The 22,939-nt window shown below is 55.2% G+C and overlaps 1 protein-coding gene across 1 annotated transcript in view; it reads left to right on the top strand.

Moving 5' to 3' along the window:
- Positions 1-22,939, top strand: part of LOC127566888 (low-density lipoprotein receptor-related protein 1-like) — a 177,398-nt gene that overhangs the window by 105,618 nt on the left and 48,841 nt on the right. Inside the window, 11 exon segments of the mRNA XM_052009403.1 lie at positions 526-654; positions 4,559-4,678; positions 6,216-6,329; positions 8,977-9,129; positions 11,133-11,255; positions 13,906-14,022; positions 14,927-15,055; positions 15,205-15,327; positions 15,716-15,856; positions 19,763-19,950; positions 22,598-22,781. Coding sequence (XP_051865363.1) covers positions 526-654; positions 4,559-4,678; positions 6,216-6,329; positions 8,977-9,129; positions 11,133-11,255; positions 13,906-14,022; positions 14,927-15,055; positions 15,205-15,327; positions 15,716-15,856; positions 19,763-19,950; positions 22,598-22,781 — 1,521 coding nt within the window.

Raw genomic sequence — 22,939 nt, 5'->3', positions numbered from 1 at the left:
GGGTAACCCGTTTCCCGCTCCCTTTACACCGACCGGGGCCCCGTTTCTGCTCCCTGGGATGTGCCCGTGATGTACTGGGGCTGGGTCCACTGCTCTCTGCAGCTTCCTGCGCATTCGAATTGTCGTCCCAGACCGCGATGGAACCAGTCAGGACACATCCTATGGTCTGCACAAGGCCAAAGTCAAAGTGAAGTTCAATGTCACACACACACACAAGTCCGTGTGTGCACGGGTGCAATGAGAAACTTCCCTGCAGCAGCATCACAGGCACAGAGCATCAGAAACACAACGTTCACAGGAAAACATGACTTATTCAAGAAAGAACACAATTAGAAACAAACTTAAAAGTTCACTGCAGTGCACAGTGGTCCCAGTGTTGCTGCACTGAGGCAGTGATCAGGGTTGTGCCGGTCGAATCAAGAACCGAGTGGTTGAAGGGAAGTCGCTGTTCCTGAACCTGGTGGTGTGGGGGCTTCAGGCTTCTTGTACCTCCTTCCCTCCTCATCTCCCGCCTCTCTCTCCCAGCTCCGAATTCCAGCTGCAACCTGTACAGCGAGTTTGAGTGCGGGAACGGGGATTGCGTCAACTACAGTCTGACCTGCGACGGAGTGGCTCACTGCAAGGACCGGTCAGATGAGAAGCCCTCGTTCTGCAGTAAGTCTCCTCGTGTCTCGTCTGTGGAACAGGCCCTTCGGCCCAACCGGTCCATGCCGGCCGGGATTCCCATCTCCCCACATTTGGCCCATATCCCTCTGAGCCTTTCCCACCCACGGACCTGTCCGAGTGTTGTTAATGTACCTGCCTCACCCACTCCCTCTGGCAGCTCGTTCCACGTATGAACCACCCTCTGGGTGAAGAAGTTGCTCCTCAGGTCCCCTATTAAATCTCTTTCCCCTCTCACCTTAAACCTGTACCCTCTAGTTCTTGATTCCCCAACCCTGGAGGGGGGGGGGAAGACTGTGTGCATTCACCCTATCGATGCCCCTCGTGGGTTTATACACCTCTGTAAGGTTACCCCTCACGCTCCAAGGAATAAAGTCCCAACCTGCCCGACCTCTCTCCGTAACTCAGTCGCTCGAGTCCCGGCAAGGCCCTCGTGAATCTCTCTCTGCACTCTTTCCAAAGTTATTTCTGCAGATCCAACAACGCTTGTAATTATTGAAACAAGCTTTCTCACCTAGTGTCACAGAGTCACACGGCACGGAGACAGGCCCTTCAGCCCAACTGGTCCATGCTGGCCCAGATTCCCATCCCAACTGGTCCCACCTCCCCGCGTTTGGCCCATATCCCTGTGAACCTTGCCCATCCACGGACCCGTCCAACTGTTGTTAACGTCCCTGCCTCAACCACTCCCTCTGGCAGCTCGTTCCACGTACAGACCACCCTCTGGGTGAAGAAGTTACCCCCTTAAAATTCTCCCCCCTCGCCTTAAATTCGTTTAATTGGTAAATTGGTTTATTATTGTCACTTGTACCGAGGTCCAGTGAAAAACTTGTCTTGCACACCGATCGTACAGGTCAATTCATTACGCAGTACATCAAGGTAATACAAGGGAAAAGCAGTCACAGAATGCAGAGTAAAGTGCCCCAGCTACAGAGAAAGTGCAGTGCAGGCAGACAATAAGGTGCAAGAGCCACGACCAGGTAGATCATGAGGTCAAGAGTCCGTCTTATCGTACTAGGGGACCTTTCAATAGTCTTATAACAGTGGGATAGAAGCTGTCCTTGAGCCTGGGGGTACGTGCTTTCAGGCTTTTGTATCTTCTGCCTGACAGGAGAGGGGAGAAGAGAGAATGTCTGGGGTGGGTGGGGGTCTTTGATTACGTTGGCTGCTTTCCCGAGGCAGCGGGTAGACAGAGTCCGCGGAGGGGAGGCTGGTTTCCGTGACGCGCTGGCCTGCGTCCACAACTCTCTGCGGTAAACATGTGCCTTCTAGTTTTCAGCTCCCCAACCCTGGGGACCGCTCAGCTTACCTACGCCCCTTGTGGATTTATAAACTTCGACTTGGTCTCACTGACATCCTGGAAATGGGGGAGGGAACAAACTATTCTAATCCCAATTTCCGGCCTTATCCCTATATCCCTTGACACCCCGACTATTTAGATATCTATCTAACTCTTCCTTAAACGCCTCCAATAATCTGGCCTCCACTGCTGTACGTGGCAAGGAGTTCCACAAGTTCACAACCCTCTGGCTAAAGAAATTTCTCCTCATCTCTGTTTTAAACCTATACCCTCTAAGTCTAAGACTGTGCCCTCTGGTCCTGGACTCACCCACCAAGGGAAACAGCTTGGCCACATCTACTCTGTCCAGTCCTTTCAACATTTTAAATGTCTCTATGAGGTCCCCTCTCATTTTTCTGTACTCCAGTGAGTACAATCCAAGAGCCGACAAACGCTCATCATATGTCAGCCCTTTCATTCCGGGAATCATCCTCATAAATCTCCTGTGAACCCTCTCCAACGTCAGCACATCCTTCCTAAGATAAGGGGCCCAAATCTTCCTAAGATATGGGGACGTCCCGATTCCTGTACTCAGTGCCCTGACCGGTGAAGGCCAGCGTGCCAAACGCCTTCTTCACCGCCCTGTCTACCTGTGACCCCACTTCCCTTCTTTACTTCCTTTTTACAATATTTTTGTTAATTTGACATTGAATATACTGAGTACATGAATCATAAAACAAGACAAAATACTGCAGAATACATAGTGTTAAACCATACGTAAAATCACAATACCCGATATTGATAAACAAAAATGATAGTTAATTTAATAACAATTAAATTGGAATAATTTTATTATATAAAAAAATCTAAACCAACTACCAAGACTGAAGCTGTTTGGTTAAAAAAAGGCAAAAAAAAACCCCTAAACCGTTAATAGTAATTAGCCAATATCTGTACTGTAACCACCAAGTCAGAGGTTTTGAAAGTAGTTCAAAAAAGGTCCCCACGGTGTTTTTGAAAGTCTAAATTAGATTCAGAAATTGAACAACGGATCTTCTCTAAATTTAGGGATGACGTAACATCCCGTAGCCACTGGACATGAGTAGGGAGAGTAACTTCCTTACGTTTAAGCAACACAGCCTTCCGCACTTCCAGAGGAGTCTCTGTATAAAGACTGCAGAGATTCCCCAGGATGTCGCCAGGGCTGGACGCGCTGGGACTGTTTTCCCTGGGGCGGAGGAGGCTGGGTGGGGGGGACAGAGAGGTTTATAAAACCACGTAGGGCGTAGATAAGGTGGACGGTCACAGTCTGTTCCCCCCCCCCCCCTTCAGGATAGGGGAGTGTGAAACTAGAGGGCACAGGTTTAAGGTGAGAGGGGGAAGATTGAAAAGGGACCTGAGGGGCATCTTCTTCACACGAGAGAGTGGTCTCCCTGTTCAACAACACCCCTCAGAGTGTGTGGGTTTTGCCTCGGTAAAGCAGCCGGCATCATTAAAGACCCCCACCCACCCCGGGACATTCTCTCTTCTCCCCACTCCTGTCGGGGAGAAGATACAAAAGCCTGAAAGCACGTACCACCAGGCTCAAGGACAGCTTCTACCCCGCTACCGAACGGTCCCCTAGTACGATGAGATGGACTCTTGACCTCACGATCTACCTGGTCGTGGCCCTTGCACCTTATTGTCTGCCTGCACTGCATTTTCTCTGTAGCTGGGACACTTTACTCTGCATTGTTACTGCCTTTCCCTTATACTACCTCGATGTACCGATGTGGTGAGATGATGTGTGGACGGCAGGCAAAGTTTTTCGCCGTACCTCGGTACGTGTGACAACAATAAACCAATTCACAACAATAAACCAATTCTCCAAAGCGCAACACCTTGCACTTGGAACATCGGACAGTACAGCACAGTACAGGCCCTTCAGCCTGTTGTGCCGACCTATATAAACCTACCCCACCATCAATCTAACCCTTCCCTCCTGCAAAGTCCTGAATTCTCCGTTTTTGTTACATCCATGAGCCTATCTAAGAGTCTCTTAAATGTCCCTGTTGTATCAGCCTCTCCCACCACCCCCGGCAGTGCGTTCCAGGTACCCACCACTCTCTGTGTAAACAACCTACCTCTGACATCTCCCCTGAACATTTCTCCTCTGACCTAAACTGATGTCCTCTGGTATTGGCCATTGCCTCGGTGGGGAAAGGGTGCTGGCTGTCCACTCTGTCTGTGCCCCTCATAATCTTGTACACCTCTATCAAGTCTCTTCTCATTCTCCACCTCTCCAAAGAGAAAAGCCCCAGCTCGCTCAACCTATCCTCATAAGACATGCTCTCCAATCCAGGCAGCATCTTGGTAAGTCTCCTTTGCACCCTCTCTAAAGCTCCCTATAATGAGATGACCTTGAGGGATCTATGGACGTGGACCCCAAGATCCCTCTGTTCCTCCGCACTGCTGAGAGTCCTGCTGTGGGCTGATCTGCGGCTGATCTGGACGACCCAGTGATCCTTGTCTCTCCCCACCCCCCGCCGCGTTCTCCTCCAGGAGGGCGAGGGGCTCTGACCGCCCTGCGCCGCCCACATCCGGGTGTCTTTCCCTGACCGTCTCTCCTCTCTCCAGGCAACCGCAAGTGCAGGAAGGGCTACCGGCGGTGTTTGAACGGCCGTTGTGTGCCCGTCGGGAGCTGGTGCAACGGGGTGGACGAGTGCGGTGACGATTCCGACGAGGCCTTCTGTAACAGTGAGTGGCGGGGCATACGGGGGTGGGGGGTGTGGGGTGGAGGGGAGATGGGGGGGGGGGGTGGGCGTTCCATCTCCCAGTGACCAGCCGGCCGCCACGATCGCACTTGCCCTAACGTGCGCAGTATGTCCGGTGAACCGCTCCCCCCCTCCCCCTCGGTCCCTTGCCTCTCTCCTCCTGCTCGACCTGTCTCCCCGTCACCCTGTCTCTTTCACGCCCCCCCCCCCCCACTCCGTCTGTGTGCCCGTCACCCACGTGCCCCTCCCCACCTCCTGCCCTTGGTCCCGTGCTTCACCATCCGCCTCTCCCCCTCCCCGTCCCTCCTCACCCACCCCCTCCCCTCCCTCTTTTCCCAGCTCCATCTCCCCCTCCCTCCTTTCGAAGCTCCCTCTCCTTTCCCACGTTGTGCTGACATTTTATCCTGCTCTGAGATCTATCTAACCCTTCCCTCCCACATCGCCCCCCATTTCTCTATCATCCATGTGTCTAAGAGTCTCTTAAATGTCCCTGATGTATCTGCGCCCACCACCTCTGCCGGCAGTGCGTTCCACACACCCACCGCTCTCTGTGTAAAAAAACTTACCCCTGACATCCCCCTTATACCTTCCTCCAATCACCTTAAAATTATGTCCCCTCGTGTGAGCCATTGTCGCCCTGGGAAAAAGTCACTGACTGTCCACTCGATCTGTGCCTCTTGTACACCTCGGTCAAGTCACCTCTCATCCTCCTCCTCTCCACAGAGAAAAGCCCCAGCTCGCTCAGCCTATCCTCATGAGACATGCTCTCCAATCCAGGCAGCATCCTGGTAAATCTCCTCTGCACCCTCTCTAAAGCTCCCACATCCTTCCTATAATGAGGCGACCAGAACTGAACACAATACTCCAAGTGTGGTCTGACCAGAACTGCAACATCACCTCACGGCTCTTGAACTCAGTCCCCCGACTAATGAAGGCCAACACACCATATGCCTTCTCAACAATCCTATTGACCTGCATCCTCCTTCTCTCCAAAGAGAAAAGCCCCAGCTCACTCACCCTATCCTCATGAGACAAAACACTGCCTCGTTATCCCTCTTTTGCACTATTTATTTCAAGTCCCCCTCCCCTCCCTGTACCTATCCAAGTACTTCTTAAATGATCCTGTTGTACCTGTCTCACCCACTTCCTCTGGCAGCTCGCTCCACGTACGGACCACCCTCTGGGTGAAGAAGTTACCCCTCAGGTCCCCTCTCACCCTAAACCTCTGCCCCCCTAGTTTTGGACTCTCCTACCCCGGGGAAAAGACTGTGAGTCCACCTTATCGATGCCTCTTGTAATTTTAAACACCTCTATAAGGTGGTCCCTCGTTCTCCTACGTTCCAAGGAATAAAGACCTAGCCTGGCCGACCTCTCCCTGTGACTCAGGCCCCTCAAGTCCCGGCAATGTCCCGGTAAACCTTTTCCCACGGCACCCTCGTAAGTTGTGTGCGGCCGCTGCCAGGGGCCCTGGGTGTGCGCGTTTGTGGGCCCAGGGCAGTGATCGTACGGATCTGTTGCAGAGACCTCGTGTGCAGTGGAAGAGTTCAGGTGCAGAGACGGCAGCTGTATGGGCAACTCGACCAGGTGCAACCAGGTGGTGGACTGTCCCGACGCCTCAGACGAGATGAACTGCAGTGAGTGTTTCCAAGTGCCCTCTCTACGTGGGGGGGGGAGCGGCGAGGAGGGAGCACCGCAGGAGGGGCGGTTAGGGGGGAGCGCCGCACTGTGGGAGGGGCAGCGAGGAGGGAGGGGGAGGAGCGGAGAGGAGGGGCATGACTAGAATGTCCTCACCCCTCCATCGTCAAGCTGCTATCCGTTGGATCTTGCTGTGCGCAGACAGCCAACTGCCTGAAGCCAAAGGCTGGGCGTCTGGGGAACCCTTGAGCCAGCAAGGGTTCGGTACTGCAGCATGACCGAGACCTGTTGACATAGAACGGTACAGCACAGGAACAGGCCCTTCGGCCCACGATGTTAATTCAACGCCTCACTAAACCGATCCCTTCTGCCTGCACAGTGTTCACCTCCCTCCGTTCCCTGCACACCCAAGGGCGTCTTAAACCCCTCTGCTGTATCTGCCTCCACCCCCCCTCACCCCTGGCAGCACATTCCAGGCACCCACCGCTCTCTGTGTAAAAAAAACCTGCCCCGCACATCTCCTCTGAACTTTCCCCCTCTCACCTTAAATGCACAACCTCTGGTATTAGACATTCCCACCCTGTAAGATAACCTACCTCTGACATCTCCGCTAAACTTTCCTCCACTCACCTCAAACGGATGTCCTCTGCTATTGGCCATTGCCACCCTGGGGAAAAGGTGCTGATTGTCCACTCTGTGCCTCTCATGATCTTGTACACTTCTATCGAGTCACCTCTCATCCTCCCCTCCAAAGAGAAAAGCCCCAGCTCGCTCAACTTATCCTCATGAGACGTGCTCTCCAATCCAGGCAGCATCCTGGTAAGTCTACTCTGCACCCTCTCTAAAGCTCCCACATCCTTCCTATAATGAGGCGACCAGAACTGAACACAATACTCCAAGTGTGGTCTGACCAGAGCTGCAACATCACCTCGCGGCTCTTGAACTCAATCCCCCGACTCATGAAGGCCAACACACCGTACGCCTTCTTAACAACCCTATCGACTTGCGCGGCAACCTTGAGGGATCTATGGATGTAGCTCTCCCCTCAGCCTCCGCCGCTCCAGAGAAAACAACCCAAGTCTGTCCGACCTCTCCTCACAGCTCACGCCCTCTAATCCGGGCAGCGTCCTGGTGAACCTCTCCTGCACCCTCACCGAAGCCCCCCGCAACCTTCCTGTAACGGGGGCGACCAAAACTGGACGCGATACTCCAGATGCGGCCTGGCTGGAGGTTTATAAAGCTGCAACGTGACCTCCCGACTCTTGAACTCAGCGCCCCGACCGATGAGGGCGAGCGCGCCGTACGCCTTCACCGCCCTGTCGACCTGTGCGGCCACTTTCAGGGCAGCTGTGGGCTCGGACCCTTCCTCGGGGAATTGGAAAATAACTTCGAGGACATCTGTGCCTCACCAAAGCCCTCTGACTTCACAAATTACGGTCTGCCCCACCACGAGGAAAGACGGTTGCCCAAAAACACATTTCTCTTTCCCAAGGATCGGGGATGGGCTGTGGTGTGTTTGGGGGGTCATGGTGAGGTGGGGGGGGGGCTCAACCCCCACGGGGAGGGCTCGGCGGGAGAGGGGAGCGGGTTTGAGGGGGAGTGGGTGGGCCGGTGAGTGGAGGGAGAGGCGGAATGGTGGGGGGGGGGGGGGGCTGCCTGGGAGGTTCGGACTGGAGGGCTGGCAGGTTCTGATGGGGCTGAAGGGCCTGTTGCCTGTAATTGTGAATTTTAAACGGAGTGTTCAGGGTGATTTTTTTGACCGTAATGCAGAGGGTTTTAATCGTCAAACTTTACCCTCCCTCTTCTTGACCCCCTGTGCCCACTCCGACCCCTCTCCTCCCCCTCCCTCATGCTCCTCCTTTTCCTGCCCCCTCCCCTGCTCTCCCCACCTCTCTCTCCCCTTCCTCTGCCCCCTTCACTCCCACCTCCAATCCCTCCCCGAATCTTCCTCGCTCCCGACTCTTCCCACCCAACCTTTCTCTCTCGCCTCCATCTCTCCCCCCGTCCCCACTCCCCTCTCCCCATCTCCCCCTCCCCACCCTCTCTCCCACACCTTCCCCCATACCCCCCACTCCCTCCCCCCACCTCTCTCCCCCACCCCTCTCCCCCACCTCTCCCTCCCCCCACCTCTCTCCCCCACCCCTCTCCCCCACCTCTCTCCCCCACCTCTCCCTCCCCCCCACCCCTCTCCCCCACCTCTCCCTCCCCCACCTCTCTCCCCCACCTCTCCCTCCCCCCACCTCTCTCCCCCACCCCTCTCCCCCAACCCCTCTCCCCCACCTCTCCCTCCCCCCACCTCTCCCCCCCTTCTCTCCCCCAACCCTCTCCCCCCAACCCTCTCCCCCCCACCCCTCTCCCCCCCACCCCTCTCCCCCACCCCTCTCCCCCCCTCTCTCTCTCCCCCCTCTCTCTCTCCCCCCTCTCTCTCCCCCACCTCTCTCTCTCCCCCTCTCTCTCCCCCACCTCTCTCTCCCCCACCTCTCTCTCCCCCACCTCTCTCTCTCCCCCAACTCTCTCTCTCCCCACCTCTCTCTCCCCACCTCTCTCCCCCCCACCTCTCTCCCTCCCTATCTGACCCTGCACCTCTCCCTCCCTCTCTCTCTCTCTCCCCCCACACTGTCCCTTCCCCTCTCTGACTCCACACAGCCACAGTCACGGACTGCGCTCACTACTTCAAGCTGGGTGTGAAGGCCGACTCCTTCCTCAAGTGCCCTGCCACCTCACTCTGCTACCTGCCCGCCTGGAAGTGCGATGGTTCCAACGACTGTGGGGATTACTCCGATGAGCAGGACTGCCCAGGTAAACCCTCCTTACCTGTGCCCCTCCTGGGACCTCAGTGTCAGTGGTCAGTCCGGCGTTGAATCCCCTTCTCCCGACGCACCCCCTGGGGGAGGTGGGTGTCAGATTCCCCCTTCGGACTGCCCCGAGGGAGCTCAACGTGTGTGACAAGGAGGGCAGCCCTTCGAGAGGTCACGGTGGATGTAAAGGGAGCGGGAAACGGGGTCCCCGGTGGGTTTAAAGGGAGCGGGAAACGGGGTCCCCGGTGGGTTTAAAGGGAGCGGGAAACGGGGTCCCCGGTGGGTTTAAAGGGAGCGGGAAACGGGGTCCCCGGTGGGTTTAAAGGGAGCGGGAAACGGGGAGCAGGAAACAGGGGAAGAGAGTAAAACCAGGATTAGAATTGAGGATGATCGGTGTTTGATTGTGTGTTGTGTTCCTGAGGAAATCCCTCACAGATTCAGTGGACACCATACAGTCAGTCAGCACAGAAGCAGGCCCTTCAGCCCAACCGGTCCGTGCCGGCCGAGATTCCCATCCCAGCCGGTCCCATCTGCCCGCATTTGGCCCACCTCCCTCCGAACCTTTCCCACCCACGGACCTGTCCGAGTGTTGTTAATGTCCCTGCCTCACCCACTCCCTCTGGCAGCTCGTTCCACGTATGGACCACCCTCTGGGTGAAGAAGTTGCCCCTCGGGTCCCCTATTAAATCTCTTTCCCCTTCTCACCTTAAACCTCTGCCCTCTGGTTCTTGATTCCCCAACCCTGGGGGGGGGGGGGGGGAGACTGTGCGCATTCACCCTATCGATGCCCCTGGTGGGTTTATACATCTCTGTAAGGTCACCCCTCACACTCCAAGGAATAAAGTCCCAACCTGCCCGACCTCTCTCCGTACCTCAGTCCCTCGAGTCCCGGCAACATCCTCGTAAATCTCCCTCTGTGCTCTGTCCAGCTTAATGGCATCTTTCTTATAACAGGGTGACCAGAACTGAACACAGTTCTCCAAGTGCAGTCTCACCAATGTCTTGTACAAGGACAGGGCGGTGAGGAGGCCTTCAGCACGCTGGCCTTCATCAGTCAGGGCACTGAGTACAGGAGTCGGGAGGTGATGTCGCAGTTGTACAGGACGTCAGTGAGGCCGCACTTGGAGCACTGTGTTCAGTTTTGGTCGCCCTGCTGTGGGGAAGATGCCGTCGAGCTGGGAAAGAGTGCAGAGGGAGATTTACGAGGACGTTGCCGGGACTCGAGGGACTGGGTTATGGAGAGAGGTCGGGCAGATTGGGATTTTATTCCTTGGAGCGTGAGGGGTGACCTTACAGAGGTGTGTAAGCCCACAAGGGGCATCGATAGGGTGAATGCGCACAGTCTTCCCCCCCCCAGGGTTGGGGAATCAAGAACTAGAGGGCACAGGTTTAAGGTGAGAAGGGAAAGAGATTTAATAGGGGACCCGAGGGGCAACTTCTTCACCCAGAGGGTGGTCCGTACGTGGGACGAGCTGCCAGAGGGAGTGGGTGAGGCAGGTACATTAACAACACTCGGACAGGTCCGTGGATGGGAAAGGTTTAAAGATATCTGTGTTAGCCACATGTACATCGAAACACACAGTGAAATGCATCTTCTGCGTAGAGTGTTCTGGGGGCAGCTCGCAAGTGTCACCACGCTTCTGGTGCCAACATAGCACGCCCACAACTTCCTAACCCGTACGTCTTTGGAATGTGGGAGGAAACCGGAGCACCCGGAGGAAACCCACGCAGACACATGGGGAGGGGGGAGAACGTACAAACTCCTGACCGACAGCGGCCAGGAATTGAAACTGGGTCACTGGCGCTGTAATAGAGTCACGCTGACCGCTTTCTCGGGGCCGAACGCGGGCAAATGGGACCGGCTCGGGCGGCAACCTGGGTGGCCATGGACCGGTTGGGCGGAAGGGCCTGTTCACTTGGCGTGGGCTGGAGTGGGCTTTGGCTGGGGGGGTTGGCTGAGCTGATGCCGTCTGTTGTTCCCCCCACCCCCCCAACTTGTTCCAGATCCTCGGGGGTCCAAGTGCAATCCGAACTACTTCGCTTGCCAGAGCGGACGGTGTATCCCCGCCAGCTGGGTGTGCGACATGGAACAAGACTGCGAGAAAGGAGAGGACGAGAGCCACTGCAGTAAGTGCCTGCCTCCCCAACAGCCCCCCCCCCCCCTCCACCACCCCCACCGCGCACCCTCTCCAAGGCGGAGCACAAAGTCAATGGCAGGACCCTGGGTAGTGTGGAGGAGCAGAGAGACCTGGCGGTCCAACCATAGAACAATTACAGCACAATTCAGGCCTTCCGGCCCACAAAGCTGTGCCGAACATGTCCCTACCCTAAAAATTACTAGGCTTACCCATAGCCCTCTATTTCTCTCAGGTCCATGTACCTATCCAACAGTCTCTTGAAAGACCCTATCGTATCCGCCTCCACCACCGTTGCTGGCAGCCCATTCCCCGCACTCACCACTCTCTGAGTAAAAAACTTACCCCTGACATCTCCTCTGTACCTGCTCCCCAGCACCTTAAACCCGTGTCCTCTTGTGGCCACCATTTCAGCCCTGGGGAAAAGCCTCTGACTGTCCACACGATCAATACCTCTCATCATCTCATACGCCTCTATCAGGTCCCCCCTCATCCCCCGTCGCTCCAAGGAGAAAAAGCCGAGTTCCCTCAACCTGCTTTCATAAGGCGTGCTCCCCAATCCAGGCAGCGTCCTTGTAAATCTCCTCTGCACCCTCTCTATGGCTTCCACATCCTTCCTGCAGTGAGGCGACCAGAACTGAGCACAGTACTCCAAGTTGAGGTCTGACCAGGGTCCTATATAGCTGCAACAATACCTCTCGGCTCCTAAATTCAATTCCATGATTGATGAAGGACAATACACCATAAGAAAGCTTATGGGGTGTTAGTTTTCATAGGTCATGGGATCGAGTTTAAGAGCCGCAAGGTGATGATGCAGCTCTACAAAACTCTGGTTGGACCACACTTGGAGCACTGTGTCCAGTTCTGGTCGCCTCATTATAGGAAGGATGTGGAGGCATTGGAAAGGATGCAGAGGAGATTTACCAGGATGCTGCCTGGTTTAGAGAGTATGCATTATGAAGAGAGACTAAGGGAGCTAGGGCTTTACTCTTTGGAGAGGAGGAGGATGAGGGGAGACATGATAGAGGTGTACAAAATATTAAGAGGAATAGATAGAGTGGACAGCCAGCGCCTCTTTCCCAGGGCACCAATGCTCAATACAAGAGGGCATGGCTTTAAAGTAATGGGTGGGAAGCTCAAGGGAGATATCAGAGGAAGGTTTTTCACCCAGAGAGTGGTTGGGGCATGGAATGTGCTGCCTGGGGCAGTGGTGGAGGCAGGTACATTGGTCAAATTCAAGAGATTGCTAGATAAGCATATGGAGGAATTTAAAATAGAGGGATGTGTGGGAGGAAGGGGTTAGATAGTCTGAGGCGAGGTTTAAAGGTCGGTACAACATTGTGCGCCGAAGGGCCTGTATTGTAACAGTACAGAGTAAAGTGTCCCAGCTACAGAGAAAGTGCAGTGCAATAAGGTGCAAGGTCACAACAAGGTAGATCGTGAGGTCAGAGTCCATCTCATCGTAGAAGGGAACCGTTCAATAGTCTTATCACTGTGGGGTAGAAGCTGTCCTTGAGCCTGGTGGTACATGCCCTCAGGCTCCTGTATCTTCTACCTGATGGGAGAGGGGAGGAGAGAGAATGTCCCGGGTGGGTGGGGTCTTTGATTATGCCGGCTGCTTCACCAAGACAGTGAGAGGTAAAGACAGAGTCCAAGGAGGGGAGGCTGGTGCCCGTGATGCGCTGGGTTGTGTCCACAACTCTCTGCAGTTTCTTGCGGTCCCGGGCAGAGCAGTTGCCGTCCCGAGCCGTGATACATCCAGACAGGATGCTTTCTGTGGAGCATCGGTAAAAGTTGGTGAGAGTCAAAGGGGACAAACTGAATTTCTTTAGCCTCCTGAGGAAGTAGAGGCACTGGTGAGCTTTCTTGGCCGTGGCGTCTACGTGGTTGGACCAGAACAGGCTGTTGGTGATGTTCACTCCCAGGAACTTGAAGCTCTCGACCCTCTCGACCTCAGCACCATTGATGTAGACAGGTGCATGTACACCGCCCCCTTTCCTGAAGTCAATGACCAGCTCTTTAGTTTTGCTGACATTGAGGGAAAGGTTGTTGTCATGACACCATTCCACTAAGCTCTCTATCTCCTTCCTGTACCCTGACTCATCGCTGTTTGGGATACAGCCGACAACGGTGGTGTCATCTGCAAACTTGTAGGTGGTGTTCGAGCAGAATCTGGCCACACAGTCGTGAGTGTATAGGAAGTAGAGTAGACGGCTGAGGACGCAGCCTTGTGGGGCACCAGTGTTGAGAATAATCGTGCCGGAGGTATTGCGAAGTGGCGGGGAAGGGTTAGATAGATCTCAGAGCAGGATAAAATGTCGGCACGACATTGTGGGCTGAAGGGTTGCTGTAATGTTCTACGTTCTCTCATTAATGTTTCTCCTGTGAATGTTGTGTCTCTGACACTCTGTGCCTGTGATGCCGCCGCAGGAAAGTTTTTCATTGCACCTGTGCACACACGGACGTGTGTGTGTGTGTGTGTGAGAGAGAGAGAGATAGCGAACTCCACTCTGGGTCCACTGCTCTCTGCAGCTTCCTGCACATTCGAATTGCTGTCCTAAACCGCCATGCGACCGGTCAGGACGCTTCCAAGCAAGGCTCCTGTGGCTGAGGGTGTAAGGAATCTTTCCTCTCTTTCCCAGATAAGTTCTGCCACCACTTTGAATTTGAATGCAAGAATCACCGGTGCATCACCGATCGGTGGCATTGCGATGGCTCAGATGATTGTGGCGATGGCTCAGATGAAGATTCCCGCTGCGGTGAGTGCCCACCTCGAGCTTGGTGTGATCCCCTGCAGATTTCCGGGGTCTCGGTTCGTCGGGTCTTGTCGCGTTTATTGTCACGTGCGGCGTCGCAGGTAGACAGGGCGGTGAAGAAGGCATCCGGCACGCTGCCCCTCATCGGTCAGGGCACCGAGTACAGGAGTTGGGACATCATGTTGTGTTTGTGTTGGACGTTGGAGTATCATGTTCAGTTGTGGTCACCCTTTCTGTAGGAAAGATGCCACTGAGCTGGGAAAGAGCGTGGAGGGAGATTTACGAGGACGTTGCTGGGACTCGAGGGACTGAGTTACAGAGAGAGGTCGGGCAGGTTGGGACTTTATTCCTTGGAGCGTGAGGGGTGACCTTACAGAGGTGTATAAACCCACGAGGGGCATCGATAGGGTGAATGCGCACAGTCTTTCCCCCCCAGGGTTGGGGAATCAAGAACTAGAGGGCACAGGTTTAAGGTGAGAGGGGAAAGAGATTTAATAGGGGACCCGAGGGGCAACTTCTTCACCCAGAGGGTGGTCCGTACATGGAACGAGCTGCCAGAGGGAGTGGGTGAGGCAGGGACATTAACAACATTTAAAAGATAGTCAGACAGGCCCGTGGATGGGAAAGGTGTACATACTCCCGATGGTGGGGAGGGTTGTGCCCGAGATGTTCCTGAACCTGGTGGTGTGGGGACTTCAGGCTTCTGTACCTCCTGCCCGACGGGAGCTGCGAGGAGACGGCCCAGCCCGGATGGTGGGGGGATCTTTGACGGCGGGCGTTGCTTTCTTGAGGCAGCACCTCCTGGAGATACTCCCAACGGTGGGGAGGGATGTGCCCGTGATGTATTGGGCTGGGTCCACTGCTCTCTGCGGCTCCTGACGCCCCGGCCTTGATGTGTCTCTCGTAGAGATGGCAACCTGCGGACCGGATCTGATGAAGTGCCCCGGGTCGCACGTGTGTGTTCCGGCTGCCTGGAAGTGTGACGGCGATAAGGACTGTCCAGACGGTGCGGACGAGAGCGCGGCTGCCGGCTGTGGTGGGTACCGCATGGGGGAGCGCCGCGGGAGAGTGGTGAGGAGGGAGCGCTGCGGGAGAGCGGTGGGGTGGGAGCGCCGCGCTGTGGGAGGGGCGGTGAGGAGGGAGCGCTGTGGGAGACAGGCTGAGGCTTCCTTTCTCTCCCGGCAGTCTACAATGACACGTGCGGCGACGGGGAGTTCATGTGCCAGAACAGGCGCTGCATCCCCAAACACTTCATCTGTGACCACGACAACGACTGTGGCGATGGCTCCGACGAGTCTCCCGAGTGTGGTGAGTGTTTCCTGACCCTCCCGCCCCTATACCCCTCCCCGTCTCTGTGACCCCCTCCCTCCCCTGCACCCCTCCCCGTCTCTGTGACCCCCCCTCCCCGTCTCTGACACCCCTCCCTCCCCTACACGCCCTCCCCATCTGTCACCCCTCCCATCTCTGTTACCCCTCCTCTACACCCCCTGCCCGTCTCTGTCACCCTCTCCCTCCCCTACAGCCCTCCCCGTCTCTGTAACCTGCCACCTTCCAGCTGCCCTGAGCTCTGGAACACTCTCTGTCTCTCTCTCCCCTTCCCTCCCTCCCTCCTTCCCCCCTTCAGCCGCCCCAGGCCCCCCAGCTCTGGAACGCCCTCTCGCTGACTTGAATTTTTTCTTCCCCCCTCCTCTTGCAGTGTACCCGACCTGCAGCCCCACCGAGTTCCGCTGTGCCAACGGCAGGTGCCTCATCAACAGCAACTGGGAGTGCGACGGGGAGCTGGACTGTCATGACCTGTCCGACGAGGCTCCCAGGAACCCACATTGTGCGGGCTCTGGTACGTGCTGCGTGTCTCTGTGTCTGTTCACGTGGGGGGTGGGAGGGGCTGCGTTTCCCGCTGTTCTGTCTACGTAAAGTTTTCCCCTGTTCTTTGTATATTGTGTGTGTGAGAGAGAGAAAGTGTGTATGCACGTGTGTGTGTGTGTGTGTGGGTATGTGTGTGTGAGAGAGAGAGAATGTGTGTGTGTCTGTGTGTGGGTGTGTTTATGTGTGACTGTGTATGTGTGTGTGTCTGTATCTGTAGGTGTGTTTGTGTGTGAGAGAGAATGTGTGGGTGTGTGTTTATGTGTGTAACTGTGTGTGACTGTGTGTGGGTGTGTCTGTATCTGTGGGTGTGTTTGTGTGTGAGAGTGTGTGTGCACATGCATCTGTGTGTGTGACTTTGTGTGTGTGTATGTTGGAGAGAGAGAGAGACCTCCCACCCCTGCTGAATCTCCTGAAGACGCCGCGGACACAATCTGGTTAATACAAACTTTCAATGAAAAACCACGACAGTGCTGGAGGGAGTCAGCAGGCCAGGCAGCGTCCGTGGAGAAAAGCAGGCGGTCAGCGTTTCGGGTCAGGACCCTTCCTCAGGACTTGAGGATAGGAAAAGGGGGAAGCCCAATATATCGGAGGGAGAAGTAGAGCAGTGATGGGTGAGACACAAGAGGGGAGGCGGGGTGGGCACAGGGTGGTGATAGGTAGACGCAGGTGAGAGATGGTGACGGGCAGGTGCGGGAGGAGGAGGGGAGAGCAGATTCCCCAGGGGGTGGGTCACAGGGAAGGGGAGAGAGAGAGAGGAAAGAGACTAGGATTGGGAAGAAGTGAAGAGGCATGTTTTGGGAGGGGTTACCTGAAGTGGTAGAATGTTATTAAGCTGAAAAGGCTGCAGAATCGATGTTGCCAGGACGTCGGTGAGGCCGCACTTGGAGCACTGTGTGCAGTTCTGGTCGCCCTGCTGTGGGAAAGATGCCGTCGAGCCGGGAAAGAGCGCAGAGGGAGATTGCCGAGGATGTTGCCGGGAATCGAGGGACCGAGTTACGGAGAGAGGTCGGGGCAGGTTGGGACTTTATTCCTTGGAGCGTGAGGGGTGACCTTACAGAGGTGTATAAACCCACGAGGGGCATCGATAGGGTGAATGTGCACAGTCTCCCCCCCTGCCCAGGGTTGGGGAATCAAGAACTAGAGGGCACAGGTTTAAGGTGAGAGGGGAAAGAGATTTAATAGGGGACCCGAGGGGCAACTTCTTCACCCAGAGGGTGGTCCGTACGTGGAACGAGCTGCCAGAGGGAGTGGGTGAGGCAGGTACCTTAACAACACTCGGACAGGTCCGTGGATGGGAAATGTTCAGAGGGATATGTCAGTCCCGAAGAAGGGTCCCCCGACCCGAAACGTTGACCGCCTGCTTTTCTCCACGGATGCTGCCTGGCCTGCTGAGTTCCTCCAGCATTGTCGTGGTTTTTCATCTGGATTCCAGCATCTGCAGTCCTTGGTTTCTCCTCTCGTGATCTTTTAGACCTCCATCAGGTCTCCCCTCAGCCTCCGCCGCTCCAGGGAGAACAACCTAAGTCTGTCCGACCTGTCCTCACAGCTCATGCCCTCTAATCCAGGTAGCGTCCTGGTGAACCTCTCCCGCACCCTCTCCAAAGCCCCCCCCACACCCCTCCTGTAACGGGTATATCCTATTGTAAGAGAGTACGTATTCAGAATCTTTTATCCCCCGTGGTTGGGGTATCAACAACTAAAGGGCGTAGGTTTGAGGTTAGAGGGAAGCTTATCCACAGATAGGCACTCTAGCCAAGAAAGCTCACCAGCGCCTGTACTTCCTCAAGAGGCCAAAGAAATTCGGCACGTCCCCGTTGACCCTCACAAACTTTTACCGATGCCCCACAGAAAGCATCCTATCCGGATGCATCGTGGCTTGGGACGGCAGCTGCTGTGCCCGGGACCGCAAGAAACCGCAGAGAGTTGTGGACACAGCCCAGCGCGTCACGGGAAACCAGCCTCCCCTCCGCGGACTCTGTCTACGCTTCCCGCTGCCTCGGGAAAGCAGCCGACATAATCAAAGGCCCCCACCCGCCCCGGACATTCTCTCTCCTCCCCCCTCCCGTCGGGCAGAAGATACAAAAGCCTTAAAGCACGTACCACCAGGCTCAAGGACAGCTTCTATCCCGCTGTTATAAGACTGTTGAACGATAAGGTGGACCCTTGACCTCACAACCTACCTGGTCGTGGCCCTTGCACCTTATTGTCTGCCTGCACTGCACTTCCTCTGTAGCCGGGACACTTTTCTCTGCATTTGGTTGTCCCACCTGGATGTACTGACACGGTAAAGTGATCCGTGGAGGTGTCACGCAGAGCGAAAGTTCTTCCCCGCCCCTCGGCCCATGTTGTTATCCTAATCTAAGTTCCCACTCCTGCCTGCTGCAAAATCACACAGTGCCACGGATTGATTCTGTTAAGTCGCGTTTATTAGCAGTACACTACCCAGGGAGAACCCTCCTTTAACTCTCACTCAGAGCCTTTATCGGAGGTCTCCGTAATACAAAGGAGCAGGCATTATACAGTTTTGCTTACTCACACTTAATGCGGCTATGCAAGTTTCGATCAGGTGCCTAAGATACAAAGACAAACATTACACTCATCGTTTAGTATAATTGGTTTACAGTCAAGTTCCGGACACGGTAATTACCACCTGGTCTTGAGTCAGGGGCTTGCGTGGTATTGTTTTCATTAGTTATTGGTGTTGGTTTATTATTGTCACTTGTACCGAGGTCCAGTGAAAAACTTGTCTTGCACACCGATCGTACAGGTCAATTGGTGGGTCCAGGTGAGGGGTGAGTCCAGGTGAGACATAAGTCCTGGTGAGAGGTGGGTCCAGGTGAGACGTGGGTCCAGGTGAGACGTAAGTCCAGGTGAGAGGGGAGTCCAGGTGAGGGGTGAGACCAAGTGAGAGGGGAGTCCAGCTGAGATGTAAGTCCAGGTGAGACGTAAATCCAGGTGAGAGGGGAGTCCAGGTGAGGGGTGGGTCCAGGTGAGAGTGGAGTCCAGGTGAGGGGTGAGACCAGGTGAGAGGGGAGTCCAGCTGAGATGTAAGTCCAGGTGAGACATAAATCCAGGTGAGATGTAAATCCAAGTGAGAGGGGAGTCCAGGTGAGGGGTGAGTTCAGGTGAGAGGTGGGTCCAGGTGAGAGGGGAGTCCAGGTGAGGGGTGAGTCCAGGTGAGGGGTGAGACCAGGTGAGAGGGGAGTCCAGCTGAGATGTAAGTCCAGGTGAGAGGTGGGTCCAGGTGAGAGGGCAGTCCAGGTGAGAGGGCAGTCCAGCTGAGATGTAAGTCCAGGTGAGAGGTGGATCCAGGTGAGACGTGTCCAGGTGAGAGGTGCGTCCAGGAGAGAGGGGAGTCCAGGTGAGTGGTGGGTCCAGGTGAGAGGGGAGTCCAGGTGAGGGGTCAGTCCAGGTGAGGGGTGAGTCCAGGTGAGAGGGGAGTCCAGGTGAGAGGGGAGTCCGGAGTCCAGGTGAGGGGTGAGTCCAGGTGAGGGGTTAGTCCAGGCAAGAGGTAAGTCCAGGTGAGAGGTATTGGTTTATTATTGTCACTTGTACCGAGGTCCAGTGAAAAACTTGTCGTGCACACCGATCGTACAGGTCAATTCATTACACAGTGCAGTTACATTGAGTCAGTACAGGGTGCATTGAGGTAGTACAGGTAAAAACAATAAGAGTACAGAGTAAAGTGTCCCAGCTACAGAGAAAGTGCAGTGCAATAAGGTGCAAGGTCACAACAAGGTAGATCGTGAGGTCAGAGTCCATCTCATCGCAGAAGGGAACCGTTCACAATTTCTTAACCCTTTGCTTCCGCATTGTGACGGCAATGAAACCAGTGACCAATCACCTCCCCGGCCCTCCCTCCCCTCTCCTCCCACAGAGAAGAAATGCAACGAGTCGTTCTTTCTCTGCAACAACGGGATCTGCGTCAACGAGACTTACCTGTGTGACAACAGCAATGACTGTGGCGATGGCTCCGACGAGCTCAACTGCTTCATCAACGAGTGCCTGAACAGGGAAATGAACGGCTGCTCCCAGGAGTGCGAGGACTTGAAGATTGGATTCAAAGTAAGAGTTGGGGAGCGAAGGAGGGGCGGGGAGTATTGTGTGCGGTCCTGGTCACCTAACTACAGGAAGGATGTCAGTAAGATTGAACGAGTGCAGAGGAGATTTACTAGAATGTTGCCGGGTCGTCAGGAGTTGAGTTACAGGGAAAGATTGAACAGGTTAGGACTTTATTCCTTGGAGCAGAGAAGAATGAGGGGAGATTTGATAGTTTACAAAATTATGAGGGGCATAGACAGAGTTAATGCGAGCAGGCTCTTTCCACCGAGATTAGGAGAGATAAGTACGAGAGGACATGGCTTTAGGGTGAAAGGGGAAAGGTTTAGGGGGAACTTCTTCACTCAGAGAGTGGTGGGAGTGTGGAACGAGCTGCCATCTGACGTGGCAAATGTGGGCTCACTCTTAAGTTTGAAGAATAAATTGGACGGATACGTGGAGGGGAGAGGTCTGGAGGGTTATGGACTGGGTGCAGGTCAATGGGACTAGCGGAATAAAATTTCGGCACAGACTAGAAGGGCTGAATGGCCTGTTTTCTGTGCTGTAGTGTTCTATGGAGGGGGCGGGGAGGGAGGGGCGGCCGGGAGAGAGGGTGTTGGTTTATTATTGTCACTTGTACCGAGGTCCAGTGAAAAACTTGTCTTGCACACCGATCGTACAGGTCAATTCATTACACAGTGCAGTTACATTGAGTTAGTACAGAGTGCATTGATGTAGTACAGGTAAAAACAATAACAGTACAGAGTAAAGTGTCACAGCTACAGAGGAAGTGCAGTGCAATAAGCTGCAAGGTCACAACAAGGTAGACCGTGAGGTCAGAGTCCATCTCATCGTATAAGGGAACCGTTCAATAGTCTTATCACTGTGGGGTAGAAGCTGTCCTTGAGCCTGGTGGGACGTGCCCTCAGGCTCCTGTATCTTCAGCCTGGTGGGAGAGGGGAGAATTCAGGTTGATTGTCTCGGGTCTCAGGGAGGTTGATTCAGAAGCACCTTCGTGGGGATCCAGGGTGAATTGCCAGCTTGGATTCGGAGCTGGCTGGCCCACGGAAGACGGGGAGTAGGGGTGGAAGGCTGTTAGTCTGTCCGGAGGTCTGTGACCAGTGGTGTTCTGCAGGGATCGGCGCCGGGACCCCTGTTGTCTGTGATGTGTACCCATGAGTTGGGTGGGAATGGAGGTGGGAGTATCAGCGAGTTTGCGGATGACACGGAGACTGGTGGAGCTGTGGGCAGTGTCGGGGACCGTCAGAGGATACGGCGGGATGTAGATCAGTCGCAGACGTGGGCAGGGAAGTGGCAGATGGAGTTTAATCCGGGCAGGTGTGAGGTGTTACACTATGGAAGGTCAACTGGAGGGAGGAAGTGTACAGTAAATGGTAGCATTGAGGTACAGAGAGGGATCTCGGGGTCCGGGTCCATAGTTCACTGAAGGCGGCTTCACAAGTGGATAAGGCGGTGAAGAAGGCGTACGGCACGCTGGCTTTCATCGGTCAGGGCGTCGAGTACAAGAGTCAGGGAGTCATGTTGCAGCTGTATAAAGCTGTGGTCGGGCCGCACCTGTGTGCAGTTCTGGTCGCCCCCCCCCCCTGTTGCAGGAAGGGTGTTGGGGGGTGGGGGGGCCTTTGGAGAGGGTGCAGGAGAGGTTCACCAGGATGCAGCCTGGATTAGAGGGCGTGAGCTACTACGAGATGTCGGACAGACTTGGGTTGTTCTCTCCGGAGTGGCAGAGGCTGAGAGGGAGACCTGATGGAGGTTTTTTAAGTTATGGGAGGCACAGATAGAGCAGACGGAATGTCAAACACCAGAGAACATGCTTTTGAGATGAAGGGGGTGGGGAGGGGTGAAGCTTAAAGGCGAGGTGAGGGGCAGGTTTTTTACGCAGAGAGCGGTGGGGGCCTGGAATGGGTCGCCAGGGGTGGGGGTGGAAGCAGGGAGTCTGATGGAGTTTAAGAGGTGTTTAGATGGACACAGGAATATGGAGGGATGTGGGTGGTACACGGGGAGGACAGGTGGTATACATCGGCATCAAGGTCAGCACCACATGGTGGGCCGAATGGCCTGTCCAGTGCTGCACTGTTAAGATTTAAGATATCTTTAAGAGAGGGAGAGAGACAGACAGGGAGAGAGGGAGACAGACAGAGAGAGAGAAAGATACAGACAGAGAGAGAGAGAGACAGACAGACATAGAGACAGAGAGAGAGATATACAGAGAGAGAGCGATTAGATGCTGGAGGAACTCAGCAGGTCAGGAGGGATCTACGGAGGGCGATAAATGGATGAGTCCCCGCCCGAGACGTCGACTGTTTATTTCCCTGCCCGACCCGCGGAGCTCCCCTGGCATCTGCTGTGCGTGGCTCTAGATTTCCAGCACCCGGGGTGTCTCTGTCCCGCTCCTCGTCTGATGACTCCCTGCGAATCTGCTCCTTCAGACAGCAAATCAACGCCGGAACCACTTTGCACTTCTGTTCTGAGCGTGTTCCTTCTTGTACGGTTGACGTTTCATTGGTGGTTTTTGCCGCCAGTGTCGTGTCTCTGGTGCTCTGTGCCCGTGACGCTGCTGTAGGTAGGGTTCCCGTCACACCAGTGCACACACGCGTGTCTGTGCGTGTGTGTGACAGTGAACTCGACTTTGACTTGGACCCTGACTTGTCTCCAGTGCAGGTGCCGGGCGGGCTTCAGGTTGAAGGATGACAGGAAGACCTGTGTGGATCTGGACGAGTGTTCCACTACTTACCCATGCAGCCAGTTCTGCTTCAACACGTACGGCAGCTACCGCTGCAGCTGTGCGGAGGGCTACACCCAGCGGATCCTGGACCCCACCGGCTGCAAAGCAAATTCAGGTACTCGGCCCACCCTACACCTCCCCACCTCTCTTTCGCTCTCTCTCTCCCCTTCAGCTGCCCTGGGTCCCCCAGCTCTGGAACTCCCCCCCCCCCCACACCTCCCCGCCTCTCTCTCTCTCTCTCTCTCTCCCCTCCCGTTCCGTGCTCTATCTCTC

This window comes from Pristis pectinata, chromosome X, assembly GCF_009764475.1.
Source record: "Pristis pectinata isolate sPriPec2 chromosome X, sPriPec2.1.pri, whole genome shotgun sequence".
Taxonomy (NCBI): Eukaryota; Metazoa; Chordata; class Chondrichthyes; order Rhinopristiformes; family Pristidae; genus Pristis; species Pristis pectinata.
The sequence above is the reverse complement of the archived record's forward strand: the minus strand, read 5'-3'. Positions and strand labels throughout refer to the sequence as shown.